This window comes from Coloeus monedula (genome assembly GCF_965178545.1).
Source record: "Coloeus monedula genome assembly, chromosome: 14".
Taxonomy (NCBI): Eukaryota; Metazoa; Chordata; class Aves; order Passeriformes; family Corvidae; genus Coloeus; species Coloeus monedula.
This window is the reverse complement of record NC_138794.1, coordinates 157,628-177,694: the sequence shown is the minus strand read 5'-3', so window position 1 is coordinate 177,694 and position 20,067 is coordinate 157,628. Positions and strand designations below refer to the sequence as shown.

At 53.1% G+C, this 20,067-nt stretch overlaps 1 protein-coding gene and 1 long non-coding RNA gene across 2 annotated transcripts; one reads left to right on the top strand and one right to left on the bottom strand.

Annotated features, from left to right (window-relative positions):
• Positions 1 to 11,522: 11,522 nt before the first annotated feature.
• On the bottom strand, positions 11,523 to 12,243 carry LOC309578415 (uncharacterized protein; the record flags this gene model as incomplete). Its single annotated transcript, XM_082291039.1, is given in 2 exon segments — positions 11,523 to 12,102; positions 12,104 to 12,243. Coding segments are annotated over 2 exon segments (720 nt in total).
• Positions 12,244 to 18,661: 6,418 nt separating this feature from the next.
• On the top strand, positions 18,662 to 19,298 carry LOC309578107. Its single transcript, XR_014226808.1, has 5 exons — positions 18,662 to 18,709; positions 18,811 to 18,854; positions 18,936 to 18,976; positions 19,068 to 19,108; positions 19,219 to 19,298. It is a non-coding gene; the product is annotated as an uncharacterized lncRNA (long non-coding RNA).
• The last annotated feature ends 769 nt before the right edge of the window (positions 19,299 to 20,067 follow it).

Genomic DNA, 20,067 nt, shown 5'->3' with positions numbered 1-20,067 from the left:
TACTGGGTTTGGAATTCCTGGCTTAAAAGTCAGGTGGTGGAATATCCTCTCCTGGGAATATCCAGAAGACCAGAAGGCTCCCTGGAAGCCACAGGTCAGGGCAGAGTCAGATGAACGATCCTGAACTGGTTTTCAGGGGATGCATCCCCAGCCTGTGGCTGCAAAAACTCCAGAGCTGTTCCTTCCCCTTGGGACAGCCAGGGAAAACATCCCCAGCATGGATTTCTGACAGGAAAAACCTCACTGCTCCAGGCTACTTGGCTCCTCCCAAATCCAGGCCAGCACTCCAACAGGCTCTAAGGACAAAACAACAGCAAAGACCATCTCAGGGCACACGCCACGAGCTGGGCGTCACATTCCTCACTGGAACTGGGCTGTTCCCACATCCCTGGGACAGTCGGGAGCATCCCCCGTTCCTCACTCTTCCATTCAGGACAAAGAGACAACAGAGCTGTCAAACAGCCAGTGTCTTACCCCAACAATCCAGGGAAAACCACCTTGCTCTGGGGAGAAACATCATGCCCAGTTATGGAAAAAGCCAAAGAGCAGTACTGGAAACACTCCCGGGCATGGAGGCGCCCAGCTCCGGAAATGCAGCTCACAGGCTTCTTCCCATGGGAACCCCAATCTTGCCCGGGACTGGGCTCAGGGAGAAAGTCCTGCCCATTCCACCACTCTGGCACAGACACCCCAGGAAGGTGTCCCTGACCATGGCAAGGGGCTGAACAGGATGGTCTGTAAGGTTCTTGCCAGCACAGACCATTCCAGGAGTTTAAGGTGGATTTGAGCAGCTCCTGGGGACATGAACACCACCCATACCTCCCACCTGGCTCAGCCCAGAGTCCATCCAGCACTCACAGAAAGCTGCTGGGAGCTGAAATTCTCCCTGCTCCCCCTGCCTCCAGCTCCTGGGAAAGGGGAGCTGCATCCTGCTGGGTGCCCCTGGCTCTGGGCAGCTGCCGCCTTCAGGCGGGGGGATGGCTCGGGCAGCTCCGGTGACTGTTCCACCTCGATGATTTTGTGTTTTCCTGCATTTCCCTGGGCTGGAGGGGAGCAGGGGGTGCGGTGGGAGTGCAGGAAGGCAGCGGCGGGGAGGGCAAGGAGTGGGGCCGGGCACCGCACGGCGCAGGGGGGCTTCTGCTGGCACTGGAGGGGCGCGACCGTACGGAGGCGTCCCCGCCGCTGCCGGCCACTGCCCACGGGGCTCCTGCCCGCCCCCAGCGCCACTGACCCCACACCCCGTGTCCCCACACTGGGAACCACCACGGAAAATCATGCTGGAACCTCTAATCCTGAGCCCGAGCCTTGACCTTTTATCTCCTGACCTTTGACCCCTTGACCCATTCCTTGACAACCCGAGCTTTGATCCCTGACCCCTGACCTTGGACCATCCACCTTTACACTTTGAGCCCTGACTTTTGACCCCCAACCTTAGCCCTTTGACCCTTACCTTTTGACCCATGACACCTGACCCCAGGACCTTTGACCCCCCTGAGCCCTGTGACCTTTGCCCCAACCTTCTACATGTGACCTCTGTGCTTTGACATTGACCACCTTGACCTTTGACCCCTGGACTTTGACCTTTGATTCCCTGACCCCCCAACCTTTGCCCTGACTTTTGTCCCTTTATCCCCTAACCTTTAACCCCCTCTACTTTATACCCCGCACTGCTCTTGCTGCCTGGAACCCCTCACTCCTGCTCTACACGCCCCAGCCCCCAACTCGTACCTGTCACTCTCCAGCCTGCAGATGTCATCCCCACCTTTTTGGTGTGGGGCTTGGCCTCCTCTGAGGGTTCCAGGGTTATCCCAGCACCAGGCTTACTGAGCTGTGCTGCACTGAGGGTTCCAGGGTTGCTGCATTGTGCTGCTGGTGGGGGGAAAATGGTGCTGTTAGGGGTGGTGTTAAGGGCTGGTGCACCTTTTCCCTGTATTCCTAACCTCCACTGTGTACTCTCCACCCTGTTAGGGAGGCTCTTTGTTTAGCTGCACCCAAACCTTGGTGATGAACATCGCCTCACAGACAGGACGGGACCAAGGAAAAACAAAACCCAGATGGGGGAGAAAAAAAACCTCACAGCTGGCTGTTTTCTTATTATAAAGTTAAAAATCAGTTGAGAAAACTGAAAGGCAATAATCACACACACAAGGTTAGAACCAGTCAACACACACGCTCTCACAGACTGACACACGCAGACACAGACAGACACACACTCTCACAGACAGACACCCCTTCTTCAGCTTACACACTGACTGCAGCCCTTACTCACAACACTCCACTGATGAAGACGCTTCAACGCATCTTCCAACTGCTGCTCCCTGACGTGGAAGGGCAGATTCTGGGAAAAGCGGTAGCATCGGTGACTGCAGGGATCGGAATCGGCCTTGGGGACCTGCAAGACAACATGAGGCAGTCTACAAGTAGCTGACAGCTCGGAGTTATCCCCATACACCAGGCCCGTAAGTTTTCTACACAAAACCCCACAGACAAGAGATGAACCACAAAGTTTTACAACTGTTCAACCCAGCCACGACTCTACGTGCCAGGGCAGGGCAGCTCCAAGTGTAAGCACACCAAATAGAAGCAAAGATGACACGAGGACTTGAGATAACTCTCCAGAAGATAAATTCTAGACCCGATATGCTTGGAGGCAATGGAACCTATGGAACTACCACAGTGAGGAGGGTCCAGAGAAGTCCATGGCCCATGAAAAAAAGATACTACCAAAAGTGAGAAGGAAGATGGATGAGAACATCTTGTGTACTCCTTCTGCTCTCCAGAAGCAAAACTGTAAAGATGCCGGAATGAGCCCGATCCGGGAAAGGACGCGAGCAGAGACCCCCGCTGCCGCTACGGCCCAGAACGAGGCCGATAAAGCACCGAGACGTAACAAAGCCCTGTGACACAGGAAAGGATGGACACAAACTACAGAACACAGACACAAATGACATAACACAGACACGAGCTGAACCTGCCCAGCAATGGGCACAAGATTCCTAGAGCAAGATGAGCCAGAAGCTGGCGATGCCGAAGGAAAGAAGGCTCTATGGCAACAGCACGCGGCAGTGAAACGTAACTCCTTCCAAGAAGCCAGTGCCAAAGCAGCTCAGAGGATGCTTGAGAAGCTCGGCAGGCCTAGAGAAGGAGGCAATGACTGCCAGGTGATACAAAGGGATCCCTAGGGAAGGACTCTGCCACCAAAGGCTGAAGTGACATTGCAAAACGTGACCATCCAGCAAGTGGCCAAGATGCCCGCGGGCGGCTACGCCAGCGAGTAGGTGAAATGGAGACCGTGGCGATCGTGCCAGACCCGAAGGCGAGCTCCTCGGGCAAAAAGATCCACGATGACGGCGAGACTCAAAGGCCGATGACAGAGATGGGTGGGAACTGCCCTGCCCAGCAAAGGCTCGGGTGATGCTGAGGAGAAACCCTCTCCCTTTACTTCCAAGGGACCCTCCCACAACAGCCCTCTCCTCTAAGCTAACTTCCAATTGCCTCCTGGAACTCCAAAGGCCTTTCCCTTCTCCCAACCACCGCTCCCAACACTTAGCTTTCTGAAGACAAACGGACAAAATCCATCCTTGACAGAAAAAATGCATCAGCACCTCAGATGTCAACACGTTCCCCACGGTCCGCTTTGGCAGCTGTGAAAGATGGAGAACAAGGAGAAAATTCAGCCTCTGACAACACACGCCAAAAGAGACCCCTTCCGCAAGGCCCCCTCCCTCGAAACTGCCGAGGCTCAGCGCTTACCTGCTCTCTCCAAACTTCAGCTCCACACCTGCTCACGGTACCTAAGACAACAAAACAGAAAACGTCACTGTTGCCCTCCAGAAGAGCATCCCCGGGCTACTCCACACCACTGCCCCGGCTCACCTCAAATCCTGATCTGACTCTGGAGGTGGCCAGGACAAACCTGCACAATGAAAAGGGACACGCTCAGCACGCTGCCATAGACCGCTGGCCTATCAGCCACCCCACCTAAATGCCAACTCACCTGCTCACCTCTGGCCCTTGGCACGCCCAGGGCAGCAGCAGCACCTGCAGAGAAGCAAAGCAAAAACACACAAAACATGCTGAGAGACTGTGAAACCACAGCCTCCCTGCTCCGACTGAAGTACACCACACCTATACCTTAGGCTTGCACCCTCCAGCATCCAGGGCCAGGACATCCTGCAAGTGGACCACCTAAAACACACAAACAACAACGGATGCTTAGAGCTGCACCAAAAATTGAGACCGAGGCTGTAACAACTCATTCTGTCCACCGGTCACTGCTCACCTCGCTCCATCGCCCTTGACTGCCAATATCCGGCATTACTTCCAAAAAAAAAAAAAAAAAAGACATGGAACAATGCTGTAACATAGTAGCATGACATAGGCCAGCAGGACTGCAGAGAGGGGCAGAGAGGGAAAGCCGGCCAGGATCTCGTTCCCAGCCCTGAGCAGGGGCTTCACTGGCCTGACTGTCCTGTACTACCCGAGCTCTGGGGACAGTGAACCAGGCTCAGTCCCTGCCTCACCACTGGCACCGTGAAATTCTGGCACTGCAAGAGTCAGGGGAGGTTTCAGCAGTGATTTCAGCAAGGTCAGAGCCGCTCCCAGCAAAAGCTGTTCTTAGACTACTCCTGGCTGAAGAACCCAGAGTACCTGCCACTGCAGGATGCTTGTGACTTCCAGGTGGAGGAGAAGGGTGGAAACAATCCAAGATGAAGACAGAATGATGAACACAGCAAAGAGGATTTCTGTATGCTCTGCACTGTTTTGTCACGTTCAGCCCTTCCTGGGCTGTTCTCTGCTTGTTGTTCTCAAGATCAACATCTCCGACTAAGGGCGGGTGATGTGAATTCCAAGGAAGTACAATTCAATTCTCCCCTAGATCTTTCCCTAAAGTACAAGATACTGATTCACCTCCCTTCCCACCAGAGTCAATCAAAGACTATCCAAAAACGTAAATTATGATAATGCGGAATCTGGTCTCCATTAGAAAAATTAATGTAGTATTTTTTATCAGAGCTTTGGTTAAATGTAACAACGCAGGAAGTGCCTGTGCTCAGGTTATTGGAGAGTGCGAGGTTTTCTCATCGCATCAGCCCTGTCAGTTGACAAATGTGGCTGTGCACTAAGGCACAAAGCACCGACGTTTGCACACTCACTACAGCTGGAATCTGCTATCTCCGTGTGCAGACACAACCACTGCTCATCACAGATAAACCCACAAGGGCTGCTCCAGCACTGACTTACCTGGGGAAAAACCAGCACTAAGAGGAGCAAAATAAAAAGCATGGGAGTAGTAGTTTCACCCTGAGCAGCTCCGTGAGATGGGCAGGAATCAGAGGATCCCCTGAGTAACTCTGAACTTGCTTTTCCTGATCACCTTTCACAGAATCCATAGCAGCAACCCATGAACATCCCGTGTGTAGGTTTATTCCAAAACCCACTCGCAGAAACATCAGGATATTGCACCTAAAGCTGCCTCTGCCAGAGGGAAGCAAGAGCTGGGGCTGGGAGAGGAAACAGGCAGGAACTTGCTCTCAGGAGAGGCAGCACGTGGGCTGCTGGCACTGCCAGCAGGAGGACGCAGGTGGGAGCAGGTAAAATTCCAATACAAAATGCAAGTGGGGAATGTGACGGTGCAGAGGCTGTAGGTTGGCAGTCTAAGACTTTGGGGTTTATCACAGCTCTGTGAAAGCACCGAATTTTGCCAGCAGGTACCATTCATCCTCCTCAGTGTTGGGGAAGATGAAACAGGAAAGCCTTATAAATATGATTGCCTGACAAAAGATTTTGACAATATGAAAACTATAAGTGACATCGAAATGAAAGCCATTTTTGAAATACCAAATCTTAGTTACTGAACAACTGGAAAACAATGGTATGGCCGACTGAAGGTAATCCCCTCTTGATTGAACAATACCCTCTGCTTGCAGGCAAGTCCAAGGGTCAGAGCAGACCCTACTAGCTCAGCAGAAGGGGTCCAAAGAGTAGTTTTTAAGAGTTAAGATGTAACACTCTATGGTAATACAAGAACTCTTACAGGCTGTATGTAAATGCTATAGGATTTGTATCTTGTATTAGATTGGTTAGTGACAATTAGAATATTCAGTACAGAAGATGATTTATTGTGTTGTAACCAGGACTTCAGACATTCTCTCTCACTACTTCTTCACTCTCATTCCTCTCACTCTCTCTCTCTCTTTACTTACCCGCTTACACTCTTGCTCTCTTGGGCCTGCTCAGAGCTGCAGCTGGCAGCTCTAAGCAGTGCCCCTGTACCCACGCCCTTTGCAATAAACCGCATGTTCCAAGATCTGACTGCAGAGATCTCTCGTCTCCACTCGTCACCGCCCGGTCCAGACTGAACCCCAAAGCTCCCGCACTCAGGACAAGCTTCCAAGAGTTCATCTCTCAATCTGTGCCCCAGTGTGGGCCAAGTGCTGGTGGAGCCTGGGCTGGCACCCCGAGCTCTCACCCCCAGCTGGCACCCCCAGGCCTTTCCAATGTGCCACTGCCACCCAAGCCACAATGGTGGGCCCAGCCACAGCTGGGGCCTGAGGAAAGGAAGGAATGAGGAGGGACTTAGGACACAATCCTGCCCTTCAGACAGGCAGATTTACCTGTGCTCCAGTCTCAAGGGGGCTCTCAGTGGATAACTCAAGCATCCCGCGTGGGACACTGGGGCCAAGGAGCAGCTGGAGGCAGCTCTGTCACCTGGGCTACCTGTGTGTAGCCATATTTAGCAATAACTGAATTGATTGAAATAAAGAGTAAAAGCTTGACTCAGCCTGTAACTTTCACCTTTCTTTCAAGTGCAAAAAGAAGCAGAAAAATCCATTCATATTGATGCTTTCCAGCTATGTCTCTTTCAGATTCCCAGGTATTCATCCCCTCACAGAGTTTTAGCGGTGACACAGAAGAAAGTTCTTTGCGTGCTGCCAGAAAAACGAGATTTCTCCCATTTTTTATTTTCACACCTAAAGTATGAAAACATTATCATCACACAGAAGAGTTCTGCACACTCTCCTCTGGGCAAGGGGAAGATTCCCTGATAGGCAGATTCCAACCCCTCCTGTCCATATTTACATCCCTAAGGCCTCAGACCCTCTGTAGGTAACCATGGGGTTCCCAGGTGAGAGGAGTCACTGTGAGAACAGAATTAAACCCCAAAGCACCTCTGAGGAGACAGTGCCTGACTCTGGGAGTGCCTCCCTCTCGCGTGGAAGGTGTGGCTTACTCAGGAGTTACTCCAGGAGTTCCTACTCTTCCCAGGCCAGACCTGCTCCAGACACTCCCCGTGCCCTCAGAGCCACAAACCCAGCTCAGGGCTGGGCTCAGAGCTCCAACACCACCAGGAATGAGCACTCCCTGAGCCCCCTGCCCTCCCAGCCCTGCTCTAGGCTGGGCAGGCACTGAGGGGCTCACTGACACCTCCAGGGTGGCTCTTTAAAGGTGGTGGCACAGGTGCTCCACAGCAGACCTGTGCCAGACCCAACTTCTCCACGGGCAAGGAAGAACCTCCCAAAGCAGGTGACACAAAAAGCTCTGGTGTGGCCCAGGGACTGCTCAAGGTCACAACCAAAATTAGTTCTGAGCTCAGGGTGGTGTCACTTCAGTTCCCTGCCACTGCTGCCACTTCCTGCCACCTTCAGCTTTTGCTCCAGGCACCAAAATATGATTTTTTCAAGGCCAGCCCATCTAAACTATCTGAAATTGCAGCCTGGCTGATCTCGGGAGCTCCCAGACTCACTCATGAGGATGAAGTGACAGACCAGCAGTGAGCACTTCTCCCTCTTCCAGCCAAGCTGTGAATTGCTCCTCCCTCAGCTTCAGCAACCACTTTTCGTGCCAGTTCCTGAAGAGAATCTTGTGCTGAACATCCATCACTTTTTCAGTGCAGAGCATTTGGCTTCATCCTCAAGCCCTAGAAACACTCAGCTAAACCAGCTCTAAAACCTGATTAAACTCACATCCTGCACAGCACAATGAACTTGGACTTGGGCAGGAATCAGAATATCTGGGAATGAAGAGAATCCAAGAGCTCGGAGAGGTTTGCTTTGCCCTTGTCCTGCCTTGGGCTCCTGGCTCTGCCACAGCAGTTACAAGAAGCAGAGCAGTGACCTCCCCTCCCCTCCTCATCAACACAAACCCCCAAAAGCAGAGTTTGTCTCTCTCAGACCCACCTTGAGCTGTGTCCGCAGCAACAACGAGGCTGTTGAAAGCAGCAACCCCACAGCTCGGCGTCTGCAGGGCTGCACCCTCTCCATCCTACAGCCTCTCCATCTCCCCACAGCTTGGAGTGATCTGTTCTCCCAGTTTAGAGAAGGTGACACCAACCTCACTTTGGTTTGGGTACAAACTCTGAGGCAGACACTGAAGGCAAAGGAAGACGAGGCCTTGGTGGGAAGGGACCTTAAAGCCCATCCAGTGCCACCCCTGCCAAGGGCAGGGACACCTTCCACTGTCCCAGGCTGCTCCAAGCCCCAGTGTCCAGCCTGGCCTTGGACACTGCCAGGGATCCAGGGGCAGCCACAGCTGCTCTGGGCACCCTGTGCCAGGGCCTGCCCACCCTCATAGGGAAGGATTTCTTCCGTGTATCTACTCTGAAGTTTAAGTATCTAAGCTCAAGTTTAGTTATTGCTGAGCCTCTGCTGAAGATAACTGAGACACCATAGTAGGAGAGAAAGGAAACAGGCCTGTAGAACAAACCACAGGCGAGTAACAAACCAAAATGATGTGGCCAAGAACAATTATTGCCACAGAAAAGAAACCTCAGTCACCAAAAACTCCAGTCTATTCCTACATCCTCACCCAGGGGGACTCCAAACACGACATTGCAACTCATGCTCCTCCCAGCTCCACACACACATTGCTGGGACCTCTTGCAAGCTGCTCAAGCTCTCTCCACGTGCCAAATCTGCCCATGGCAGAGGTGCTGCTTTCCTGGCTCAGCTCCCAAGACTCAACTCTCAGTATTTCCGCCCTCAATACTGTAAATTTCTGGTGATCTGGAGCAAAGATTTCTGGCTTGCTGTGTGGCTTCTCACACAGAACCTGACCCCAGGGGCTCAGTCTCACTCTCTCCGTGTTTGACACAAGTCATAAAGCAAGAACTGCAAAGACATTTCGAGGCAGTATCAGGGGCCTGAGACAGCTTTTGAGATCAAAGTTGAAATCTACTGTTTCCTTTCATTGCTGTTAAACTGTACTGGAGTCCTGGGGGCACTTTTGGGCGCCACAATATAAAAAAGATAAAAAGCTGACAGCATCCAAAGAAGGGACATGGGGATGGGGAAGGGTGTGGAAGGACCATGAAAGAGCTGCTGAGGGCACTGGGTTTGTTCTGGTAGAGAAGTGTGAGGCCAGAACACATCGGGGCCTACAGCTCTGATCTCCGCTCCCTGGGACACAGACAGGACCCAGGGAGCAGCTGGAGCTGGGCCAGGGCAGGCTCAGGCTGAGATCAGGGAAAGGCTCTTCCCCCAGAGGCTGCTGGGCACTGCCCAGGCTCCCCAGGGAATGGGCATGGCCCTGAGGCTGCCAGAGCTCCAGGAGCGTTTGGACAGCGCTGCCAGGGATGCCCAGGCTGGGGCTGTTGGGGGGTCTGGGCAGGGACGGGGGTGGGACTGGGTGATCCCTGTGGGCCCCTTCCAGCTCAGGATATTCCAGGATTGTCTCACTCCCCAACAGGGGAGAGTCTGCTCTCACACAGAGCTGCAAACACACTGTGCAGGAGGCAGCAAATGACAACAATTGACATTGATACATTAATAAAGCCAAGATATTAAGCAAGCCAAAAGATAAATTTTCCCTTTTGTTCCTGACCAACAAGACCTGTCCCAGTCCCAGTCCAGCCACTAAGCAACTCCAGTGTGACACAGGGACTGTCTCACACCTCGAGGCCAACACACAACAGCAGCACAGCACCGGGAGTTTAATCACGTTTCCCTCATTAGAGGAGACAATTAATGACCGCTCAGGTGCACAACCACTCCTGCAGAGCGCTTCACTAGACCCCGTTTTGCAAGAACTCCCCCAGGCTGCAAAGCCCCATTTGCCAGGGACCTGAGAGAAGAATTCGGTAGTTTTAAAGGAACGTCAGGAACTAGGAATACACCTGAGAGGAGTTCAGTAGCTGGGAGGGAGCCCAGGTGACAAATGAACACACAGGCCCCAGCAGAACCAGCTCATTCCAAAGAGTGGCACTGAGGAAGGGCCTGGGCAGTCCCACAGGGGCAGGTGGGCGCCTGCCTGCCTGCCAGCACTGGGAACACGGGAATGCTCCAAAGCACCAGCACTCCTGAGAGAATGACCAAACAAGGCCGTAATAAGGCGAGAGATGAGCTGGGGGGGGGCAGTGGATCCCACACCTGCCCCTTTTGTCTTTCTACTGTACAGCATCTGCCCAGGCTGTGAGCGAGCTTTGGCACAAGCACTCAGTTCTCCCCCAAAATCCACTGAACCACTTGCTCATCTCCCGAAGAGAATCACAGGCACAGCACTGAATGCACCAATACCCGGGTCACACCTCTCAACGCTTTCTCGCTTTGTTTTGCTCATTGAAAAATGGCAAAAAAGGAAAAAAGTCAGCCCAGAGCCCAGGAACGTTTAAGCGACTTTTACAAAGTCCAACACAACCCCCCCAAGGATGAGGCTTTAGGAACAGCCACCCGCTCACTCCGGGACGGGATTGTGTCCGGACCCGCGACTCTTCCCTCCCTCACCTTCGGCAGCAGCCGCCCGAAGCCAATTCCCCGAGCACGGCAGCCCCGCGAAGCCGCCCAGAGCCGCCGGCTGCCCCCAGAGCCCCGCAGCCCGTGCCGGTGCCAAACCGGGAGAGCAAAGGGGAAGCAACAAAGCCCTGACCAAGCCAATGACCGGAACAGGATTCAATCCATCAGCAGGGAGGGCAGCGCAGCGGCCCCACCGGCCCCGAGCCCGCCCCGAGTCCCCGTTCCAGGGAATGCCCCGGGTTGCGCTGCCCGGGGAGGGACCCCCGCCCTCCCGGGGTGTCCCCCACCGCGGGGCGCGAGCGCGGGGAGAGCCGCGGGTCCCGGCGGGAGCTGTGCCTGCAGCGGCCGATGCCGCCCTCGGGCCCGCCGGTGCCGCCCAGGGGGCGGCCGGGATGTCCCGGGAGTGCCCGGGGCGGGGACGGCGCGGCCCCGGCGCTGCCCCGGTGCCGGCGGGAGGCCAGGCCCGGCCGCGCTCACCTGCGCTGGCCGCTCCGCTAGGCCCGGACCGTCTCTTGGCTGCCACCACCGGCGAACGATGGAGGAGCCGAGGAGCCGCCGGGGGGCGCGGGGCGGGGCGGGCCCGGCCCGGGGGAGGGAGGGGAGGGCGGCTGCCAAGCGGGCGGCCGATCCGGAGGGGTCCCAGCGGTCCATGGCGGGCCGGCGCCGGGCTGGCGGCTCGCAGGGCTCGGGCAGGGCCGCGGCTTGGCCGGGGCTGCGCTGGGCCCGATCCCGATCCCGGCCCGGTCCCGCCTGGCGCTTCCCGGCGGCCCCCGCGCGCCGCCGCCGCCCCGATCACGTGACGCGCGGGAAACCACGTGACCCCGGCGGAGCGCGCGCGTAGGGGGCGTGGCGCGGGTCAGGCCCCGCCTCCCCGCGGGACAGACCGGGAAACACCGGGATACACCGGGACATGTTGATTATTATGCGGGTAATGACCACGGGTGCAGCAAAGAGGAGCAGGGTAACGGAGAACATGGAGATGAGAGCCACCCGGCAGTGCTCCTGCTCGTGTGACGGGCACAGGGAAGCCACTGTGGGAATGAGAATGATGGGAACGAAGAAGGTCAAGCATTGAGCACCCCACAGCACCCACATCATGGGATTGGGAAGGTCACAGCGGCAGCAGAGCTTGCAGAGCTTTTCCATGTCCTTTTTGGCGCCGATGGCTGTCATCCAGAAGAGCGCCCAGTAGCAGGAGAACGCTGACACCAGGTAAAGGAATCTCACGTACATCAGGGGCAGGATAGGAGAGCAGGACACATCTTCGAGCAGGAAGAGCAGGGCAGAGGGGACCGCAATGAGGAGGAAGATGAAGTCAGTGACAGCCAGGCTAAAGATGCCGGCAGTACGCCCTTTCCATCTGAGGAGGCAGAAGAGCCCCGTTCCCGGCCAGCCCACAGAGGCAGATGGGCAGTGTCACCCTGTGTATGGCCACGTCGGTGACATCTGTCTCACACAGATCGGCTCCTTCGGTGGGTGAGGCAGAAGGTGGGGACACGGAGCTCACCACCATGGATGGATGCTGGGCAGGCGGTGGGATGTGGCCCCGGCTGTGGTCAGAGTGGATGGGCAGTCAGTGCTTGGAGAATCCAGGGATGGACCAAGCGGCTCCTCAGCAGCTCCCTGCAGCGGGAAGGGTTTGGTGGAGAGAAGTGAGATGTGCAGGGGAGCAGGGTGGTGGGAATGGTGGGGTGGGAGAGGGAGGAGGGAGGGTTGGGCTGTTCAGCAGGGGATTGATAAATAACATAGAGAACAAACATTTTCGGCTCCCTGATGTTGCTGAAAGACCAAGTAGTGAAAAAGATTAAATGATTTAAATGTGTGCACACAGGGCTAGAAATGAGGCTGGAGCCGGTGCTGGAACAGATCAGGAGGCCTGCAGTGGTTCTGGGGCAGTTCTGCCACAAGAAGCAACAGTGCACGCCCAGAAAAATAGCTCAAGGCAAGGTCACCTTTAATACTGAAGCATTCAGTGAATATGACCAGCAGGGACCCCTCTTAATGAATCTGCAGGACCATCAAAAGACTTCCAGGAGGAGGTGAATGCATGGAAATTCCTTCTAGGAAAGTGATTTTTGTGTATTAGATAGGAAACAGATTTTAATGACAATGTGTGTTTACAGTGGATAAAACCCCGCCCACCCCACCGCCCGCAGGTGCTGTTGCCGTGGCGGCCGCTGGAATGCGGCCCGGGCGCATCCCCAAGGGAAAAGGAGGCACAAAATGAGGAACTGGGAAGTAAAAGGGGAAGGCTGCACAGCGCCCGCGGCGCCCCGAGAGCGAGGAGCAGCCCCCGCTCCTCTGAGGGCCCATCTCTGCCCCCTGTCCATGTGCCGTGCCCGGGGAAGAGCAGAGTCTGGGATCAAAGAACCACCCAGTCCCCCACAGCAAGGAAAGCCCGGCACCCCGGTGTTTCAGGGGCACACCAAGGGCTGTGCAGGGCAGGGAAGGACCAGCAGGACCTTTCTCCTCCTCAGCCCCTGCTCCAAGGCGCAGCAGCCCCAGGTGTGAGCAGCCAGGATGAGGAGGGGGCGGCTCCTGCCAGAGGCCGCTCTCCGAGGGTTCCCCGGGCACAGCTGTGCAGGGAGCTGCTGGTCCAGAGGGGCAATGGGGGCATCCCGAGTGTCCCTGCAGGGACAATGGTCGGAGCATCCGGCAGGAGCTGGGGAGCAGCCGGAGGCACCTGGGCACAGAGCACTGCTCCCAGAAAATGCCCAGGGAAAACCCCTCGTGCCAAGGGGCAGCACCTGAGCAGGCAGGGCAGCATGTGGGGTCCCAGGGAAACATTCCACTTTCCCCTTTCATCTTGGCAGCCCTTCCCCAGTGCCCCCAGAAAAAAAGGGGCGTTATGAGGAGAAAAGGGATTTAAACGGAGGGAAAAAACTTCCTTTTCCATAATTGTCTGTGTTTAAATTGAGGGGGAATCCCCTTCCTCTGCAATTTTAAGGGTATCACTTGAAGGAAACCCTGCCTTTTCCATTCTCTTAGGGGTATCACTTGACAGGGAATCCCCATTTTCCATTATTCTCCAGTTTAAATAGAAGGGGAAAACCTTAACAATGCTATTTTATTGGTTGGAATTGATCATAACTCCCCCATTTTCATCATCCCAAGGTTTAAATTGAGGGGAAAGCCCAGTTGTCCCTCTTTTATAAGGGTTTGAATTGAGGGAGAAATCCCCCTTTTTCCATCACTGGAGAGACCTGAAGTAAGGAAAACCCCTCTTTTTCCAGTATTTTAGGGGATTCAGAGGAGAGAACCCATTTATTGCTATGACATCTATTTAAGTAGAGACAAACACTCCCTAGTCTCTCATTTTAAGGGGTTCAATTGAAGGAAGCTCCCCCTTTTTCAGCATTTTAAGAATTTAAATCTGTACTTCAGGGCACTTCTAGCTGGGTACTGGCACCCCATCTCTCACAAGGGAGCAAGCCCAGCACTCACAAAACCCTCCTGCTGCCAGAGAGCCCCTTATTTTTTTACTTATAATGAATACAGCCCTAATTAGAGACCCCAACAGGAGTTACACCATGTATATTACTACTATCCTTCTCCACTCTCCATTGTCCTGTATAGAGTACTACTCAACAGTCACTAATGAACAATTACAGAACTTAACAAGGAATCATGCAACTCATCTGTCTACGCTGCCAAAACAAGAAGCTTTTTTACCCTTTCAGTGGATGCAGCTGTAGTAAAACAGAAGGCATCTACAGAGCCCTTTAGTCACCTGGAATTTAAGGCAGAGCAGCCAAACAGCTGCAGCTCCTCCCAGTGCTTTTATCCCTTCTGGTAAAATTGCCTCCTCCCTTTTCCCGGGCATTGTGGGAACGAGAGGCGGGCCCGGCCAGGGGTATATTAACCCCAGCCCTGGGTAAAAGAGGCCCATTCCTTTGGTGGGGTTAGTTGGTGTAAGGGGGTCTTCTTATTTCCATGAAGGGGGGTCATTCAGGTTTTTTCAGCTTTCTTTCAGCAGGTACTTTTGGCATCTAAAGCAATAGAGGCTTTGAAGACACTGTGAAGAAGATAGCATTGAGTGCATAGTTCATGATTTTTGGATTGAGTGTTCAGGGTTGATAAGGTGCTTGGTGCTTTTTGTAATTCTTTTTTTCCCTTGTTTTTCTTAGAAGCATTGCAACTTGCTGAAATTCCAGATTGTGTCAAGTATGATACTTCACATTTGTTCAGCAGATTCATTGTGCTATAAGAGGGAGCTACCCTGGGTCAGAGATGACATTGGAGATGGAGGCTTCTGATAGGTAAGTTAAGGACTGCAAGTATGAGTGGGAGTGGGAGCAGGGTCCCAGTTAGTAGCTGACTTGTTAGGATTTGGCTTGTATGCCACTACACTGGTGCATTGATTTTGGTTTTCTTTGTCATAGCTGACTAAGAGGCCAACCTGGTGATCCCAGTGCCTTTGGAGATGGCTGAGGTGGACTCCTTTGCATCCAGTGTGGATTCACATCACCGGTCATCTGAAAGCTAAGTTGGGGGCCAGGGCCCGGAGAAGGGATGATAGCAGGATAGTGGGTTGGAAATTGCTGGGAGAGATTTAAAAAGTAGTGTAGGGGAAAGGGATGCTCTCCAAGGGGCTTCTTAGGTAAGCTAAAGGGAGTAGCCCTACTTTTGACTGCAACTGTAGGGTGTGCAGCGCAGAGCAGTTCCAGTGTGTGTTGTCTTGTCCGGTGTGTGTTCTGTGTCTTTGGCTTCCCTTGGATCAGATCTCTCTGCTTTTTACCCTTAAGGGGCTCATCATAAGCATTGGCCATCATCTCTAGCTTCTTGAACTTTCGTACTTCTCGGTAGGATGCCAATATCACTTGTTCTTTTACCAGTGGGCTTGGCCACATCTTGGAATCACATCTTGAAAGCATTGAGTCGGATCTCTTTGGAGGCCTTGTTCCCGGCTGTACTGCCATCCATCCTTTCCAGCCGTGAGCTGTAATGTCCTGGGGCTTGTAAGATTGTCAGGATATCGGGATCATTCTAAATGTGGCCTTGTCTCTCACAGCCATCTTGATCATTGTGACTGACAGTTCTTAGAACAGGTCACTGTTCCAGTCTTTTCTTCTGCTCCTTAGAGCCTCTTTCATCCACCATTGCCATACCGTCAGTTATCTCTTTTGGCGTCGTCCCTGTCCTTGCTATCGTTCTTCTTGCCAAGAGCTTTTTTTATCATCTTCATGTCACACTGCTTGTAGTATAATGTGTTGTCTGAGTTTGTGTCTAGCCTGGAATTGCTCTGCTCTGTAGATTAGTCCTGGGGGGGGGTTAGGTGGAGAAGAAAGGAGACTTTACAGGGAGCCTTTTGCTTTGCTCAGCCACCTGAGCCACGCCTCGGATGGAGTGACTGTGGCCAGTCTGTGTGGTGTTCAGTGGAGATGTGGGAGTGGTGCAGTGGTGTCTTGCAATTTCATAGTAGTTTGTCCTAAGGCTCACTGTTGTGGGATCCTAGGCAGTTTGCTTTGAGGAATGAGAACTTGGGAAAGGCTAAGCTTTCCCTGTCTGTCTGGGTAACTTTGACAAATAATTCTTTTGCAGAGGGAGAGCATGTAAACCTGATATGAACGGAGGAGACCAGAGGAGCACAGCAATGAGGTGGGTGGGTGCCTGAAGTCCAAGCTACGGCCTGACTTTGGGCTCTACGTTTACCTCACTGTTGGGATTTTCATTTTGAAGATGCGGAGCACTTGGCACAGCAGGGTTTTGGCACCGGGGGGACCATGAGCTGGATGAGTATTGATTCCAGCACAGAACTGGATGCTACTGGAGTTGTTGTATTAGTGATGAAACTATAAGTAGCCTTTGATTTTTTTTTTTTTTTTTTTTTTTTTTGTGTTTTACAGGTGGTCTACAGCATTCAAATCGCTACTCCAACATGACAGACACCCTTGCAGAAAGAGGTCACAGTCGAGCACTTTCAGTTGGAACCTATCTCGGCAATGCAACCCTTTTGGACACTACCATCGGCATGTGCCTTTCCATTTTGTTTTGCCCCTTCTCCCCTGGGAAGGTTGGTCATCATTCAGCTTTTCAGGGGTGGTGTTTCATTTTGGTTATGTTGCAGGGCTGTTCTTTGTCTTTGTTTTTAGGAAGTAAACCTGGATATCAGCAGTCAAGGTCAAGTGAGTGAGGTAAGCAGTGACCAGTGGACGCAACCAGTTATTGCTTGGGTGCCAAATTCTGGGGCAGCTCAAAGCATGCATTGTCTGAGCATCCATTTGTGTGTTTTAGGTGGCCCACTTGTATTATGCCTAGAGGGGCTGAACCCCCTCATGGACCAGCTGATGGAGCCAGTTGATCACCCTTGAGCTGCCTGTCCCTGTGAGCCTTCCAGAAGTATTACAGGGCTCTGCGATGAAGCCTGTACCTTTTCTGTTTGAAGGTGCCATCTGGGCAGCCTTTGGCAATGGCTGAGGAGTTGCGGCAAGTCGGGGAGGGAGGGAGGAGCGAGGGTCCACTCAATTTTCAGCAATGCCACATCACCTTGTCTCCCCTTAACCCAGGGATACCCTGCGACGTCGGCCTTGGAGTGTGGCCCCAGCGTGTGAGCCGAGGACCGGGGCGTTCTCAGGAGCCGGTGAGTAGTGGAATTGTTGGGTTTTGGCTGATGTGCTGCTGAGTTCAGGCACTGATGTTTGGTTTTCTTTATTGTAGTAGACTGAGAGAGAACAGCCATCTGAGGGCAGGAACTTCCCAGATGATGAGGCGGCCTTGTTTTGCACCTGATGAGGATTTGCATCCCTGGATATCTGAGAGCTAAGTTGACGGCTACACCTCAGGGAGGGGGATGAGAGTGGGGTGCTGGGTCAGGACTTGGTGGGAGGGATCTTTGAATTAGCTTTGGAGATGGGGATGTCCATGAGAGGGCCCCTTAGGCCACATAAAGGGAAAGTTTTGCTGTTGATCACAATGCTGAGGTGTGCAGGGCAGAGCAGTCCCGGTGCGTGTTGTGTCACTTGTCTATTGTGTGTTCTGTGTCTCTTGGGCATCTTGTGTCACATGTCTTTTGCCTTACCCCTTTGAGGGGCTTATCAGAAATGCTGGGCATCATCCTCAGCAGCTCCTTTGCGTTCCTTGGCCCGACGCTGGTACCCTTGAACCTTTGACTTGCAAGCTCGGACATGCATCGGAATCGCATCTCTCTTTAGCACTATTGAGTCAGACACCTTTTACAGTCTTGTTCTGAGCTGTATTGACAGCTGTGCACCGCAATGATCCCTTATAACAGATTAGGACTTGGGAGAATGCGAGGATAGGTAGAGGATTCCAACTGTACGATTCTCGGGCGTCCATCTTTGCGGTTCTTGGCATAAGCCCTTCTGTTAGGGTCTTTTTCTGCCAGAGTTCTTTGAGCCTCATTGGCCTCATCTAGGTCATCTCATTGGTAATTCTTCTTGCTGAGACTTTCCTCTCCTTGTTGCATCCCCTTGTTTGTCATCTCCTGTGTCACAGGTGTCTGTGTGTTTGGTCTGGGGCTGCTTTGCCCTGCTACATAGTCTGGGTGTAGGTGTAATAGGATAAGTCCTAGGGACTTGACATTTGTAATGTAGGGATTAGTTGGACTCAAGATGGTATTTCTAGATTGACACCAGATGTCTGGAGGTGGTAAGTTATGGTGCAGTACTTTGACTTTTGTCATCACTTTCTTTCAGATGCAGATGGATTGAATCTGTGGCAGAGTGCCCCATACCAGGTGAGGTGGTTCCCACAGGAAGGTCAGTCACCGTTTGTCTTTGCAGGGCAAGTGTAAATGGTGACTGTGTTACAGCTTTGTTCTTCATCTTTATTGGTAGGAAGTAATGCTGAAGATCAGTGGTCGAGGTCGATGGAGCGAGGTGAGCGGTGACTGGTGGCCAGAATGAGTTGTTACTGCTTGGGTATCAGTTTCTGGTGCAGCTCTAAGCATCCGTTTTTGTTTGTGCATTTTAAGGTGGTTCACTGGGAAGGTGTCCCGGCCCTGGGATGCTGGAGGCCAGGTGGGTGCAAGCTTAAGCTATAGGTGTGGTGTACTTGAGTTGGAGCGGGGAGGCTGTGGTTTCAGTCTCTCAGCATGTTTTATTGCTTTGCTTCTCTGCAGGTGCTGCTGCTGCCCTGGGCATGCCAAGGGACAGAGGCGAGCAGGTGAGCTGGCATTTAGGTGGGGCGACTGATAGGTGAGAGGTACGTGGCAGCATGCGAAGCGTGTCCCTTTTCGCTTTGCAGGTATCGTCCGGGCCAGCTCCGGAGTCGGATGGAGATTTGAGGTGAGCCTGGGCCAGTGGTGCAGAGGGAGCCCAGCCCGTGCATTTATTCTTCTGGAGGGCAATAGTCACAGTTTCTGTTTTGTTGTCTTAGGTACTACAAGTAGGTGCAGAGCCTAAGTTTGGAAACGGCCGGTGAGCGATGAGCCTCAGCAGTTATGAGGGAGAGAGGCATTGTGCAAGGGGTCACTTCTGGGACATGTCATCACAGTCTGAATTTTGTCATTATTCTCTATCTTTTGCAGCCGCCCAAGTGGGCTGTGGGCCATGTATTGACATCCACGGTGCTGAAGCATTCTTTTCTGTTGAGGATGGATTTTGTCTGCTGGTCTTCAGAGAGCTAAGTGTGGGGACTGTTGGTTGGGAGAAGGCAAAAACCTTTGGAATCACAGGAGGCAATTTGAAGTTAGCTGAGAGGAGAGGGCTGTAGTGGGCCAGGCCCCTTGGAGGTTAAGGGAGAGAGGGTTTCTCTTCAGCATCACTCGAGCCTTTGCCGGGCCGGGCAGTTCCAACCCATCTCCATGTTCTCGTGAGTTTCGCATCATTGGATTTTGAGTCTCGATGTCATTGTCCATCTTTTCACCCGAGGAGCCTGCCTTCGGGTCTGGCACGATTGCCACGGTCTAAAGTTTGCCTACTCTTCAGTGTAGCCACGCTTTTGAGCACTTCTGAGCATAGCATGCGGGCATCTTGCGTCTTGGCCATTTGTTGGTCGGTCATGTTTTGTGATGTCACTTCTGCCTTTGGTGGCAGAATCATTCTCTAGGGATCCCTTTGTATCAGCTGGCAGTTGTTGCCTCCTTCTCTAGGCCTACTGTGCTTCTTGAGCATCCTCTTACCAGCTTTGGCACTAACTTCTCATAAGGAGTTTACCTTTCACTGTCATGTACTACTGCCGTAGAGCCTTCTTTCCTTCGGCGTCATCGGCCTCTGGCTTATCTTGCACTAGCAATCTTGGGTCCATCAGGTAAAACTGCTGGGCAGTTTCAGTTTGTGTCTATGTTATGTGGTCTGTGGCCGTTGTCTTCAGTGTCATAGGGCTTTGTGATGTCTCAATGCTTTACAGGCATCGTTATGGGCCATATCGGCAGCAG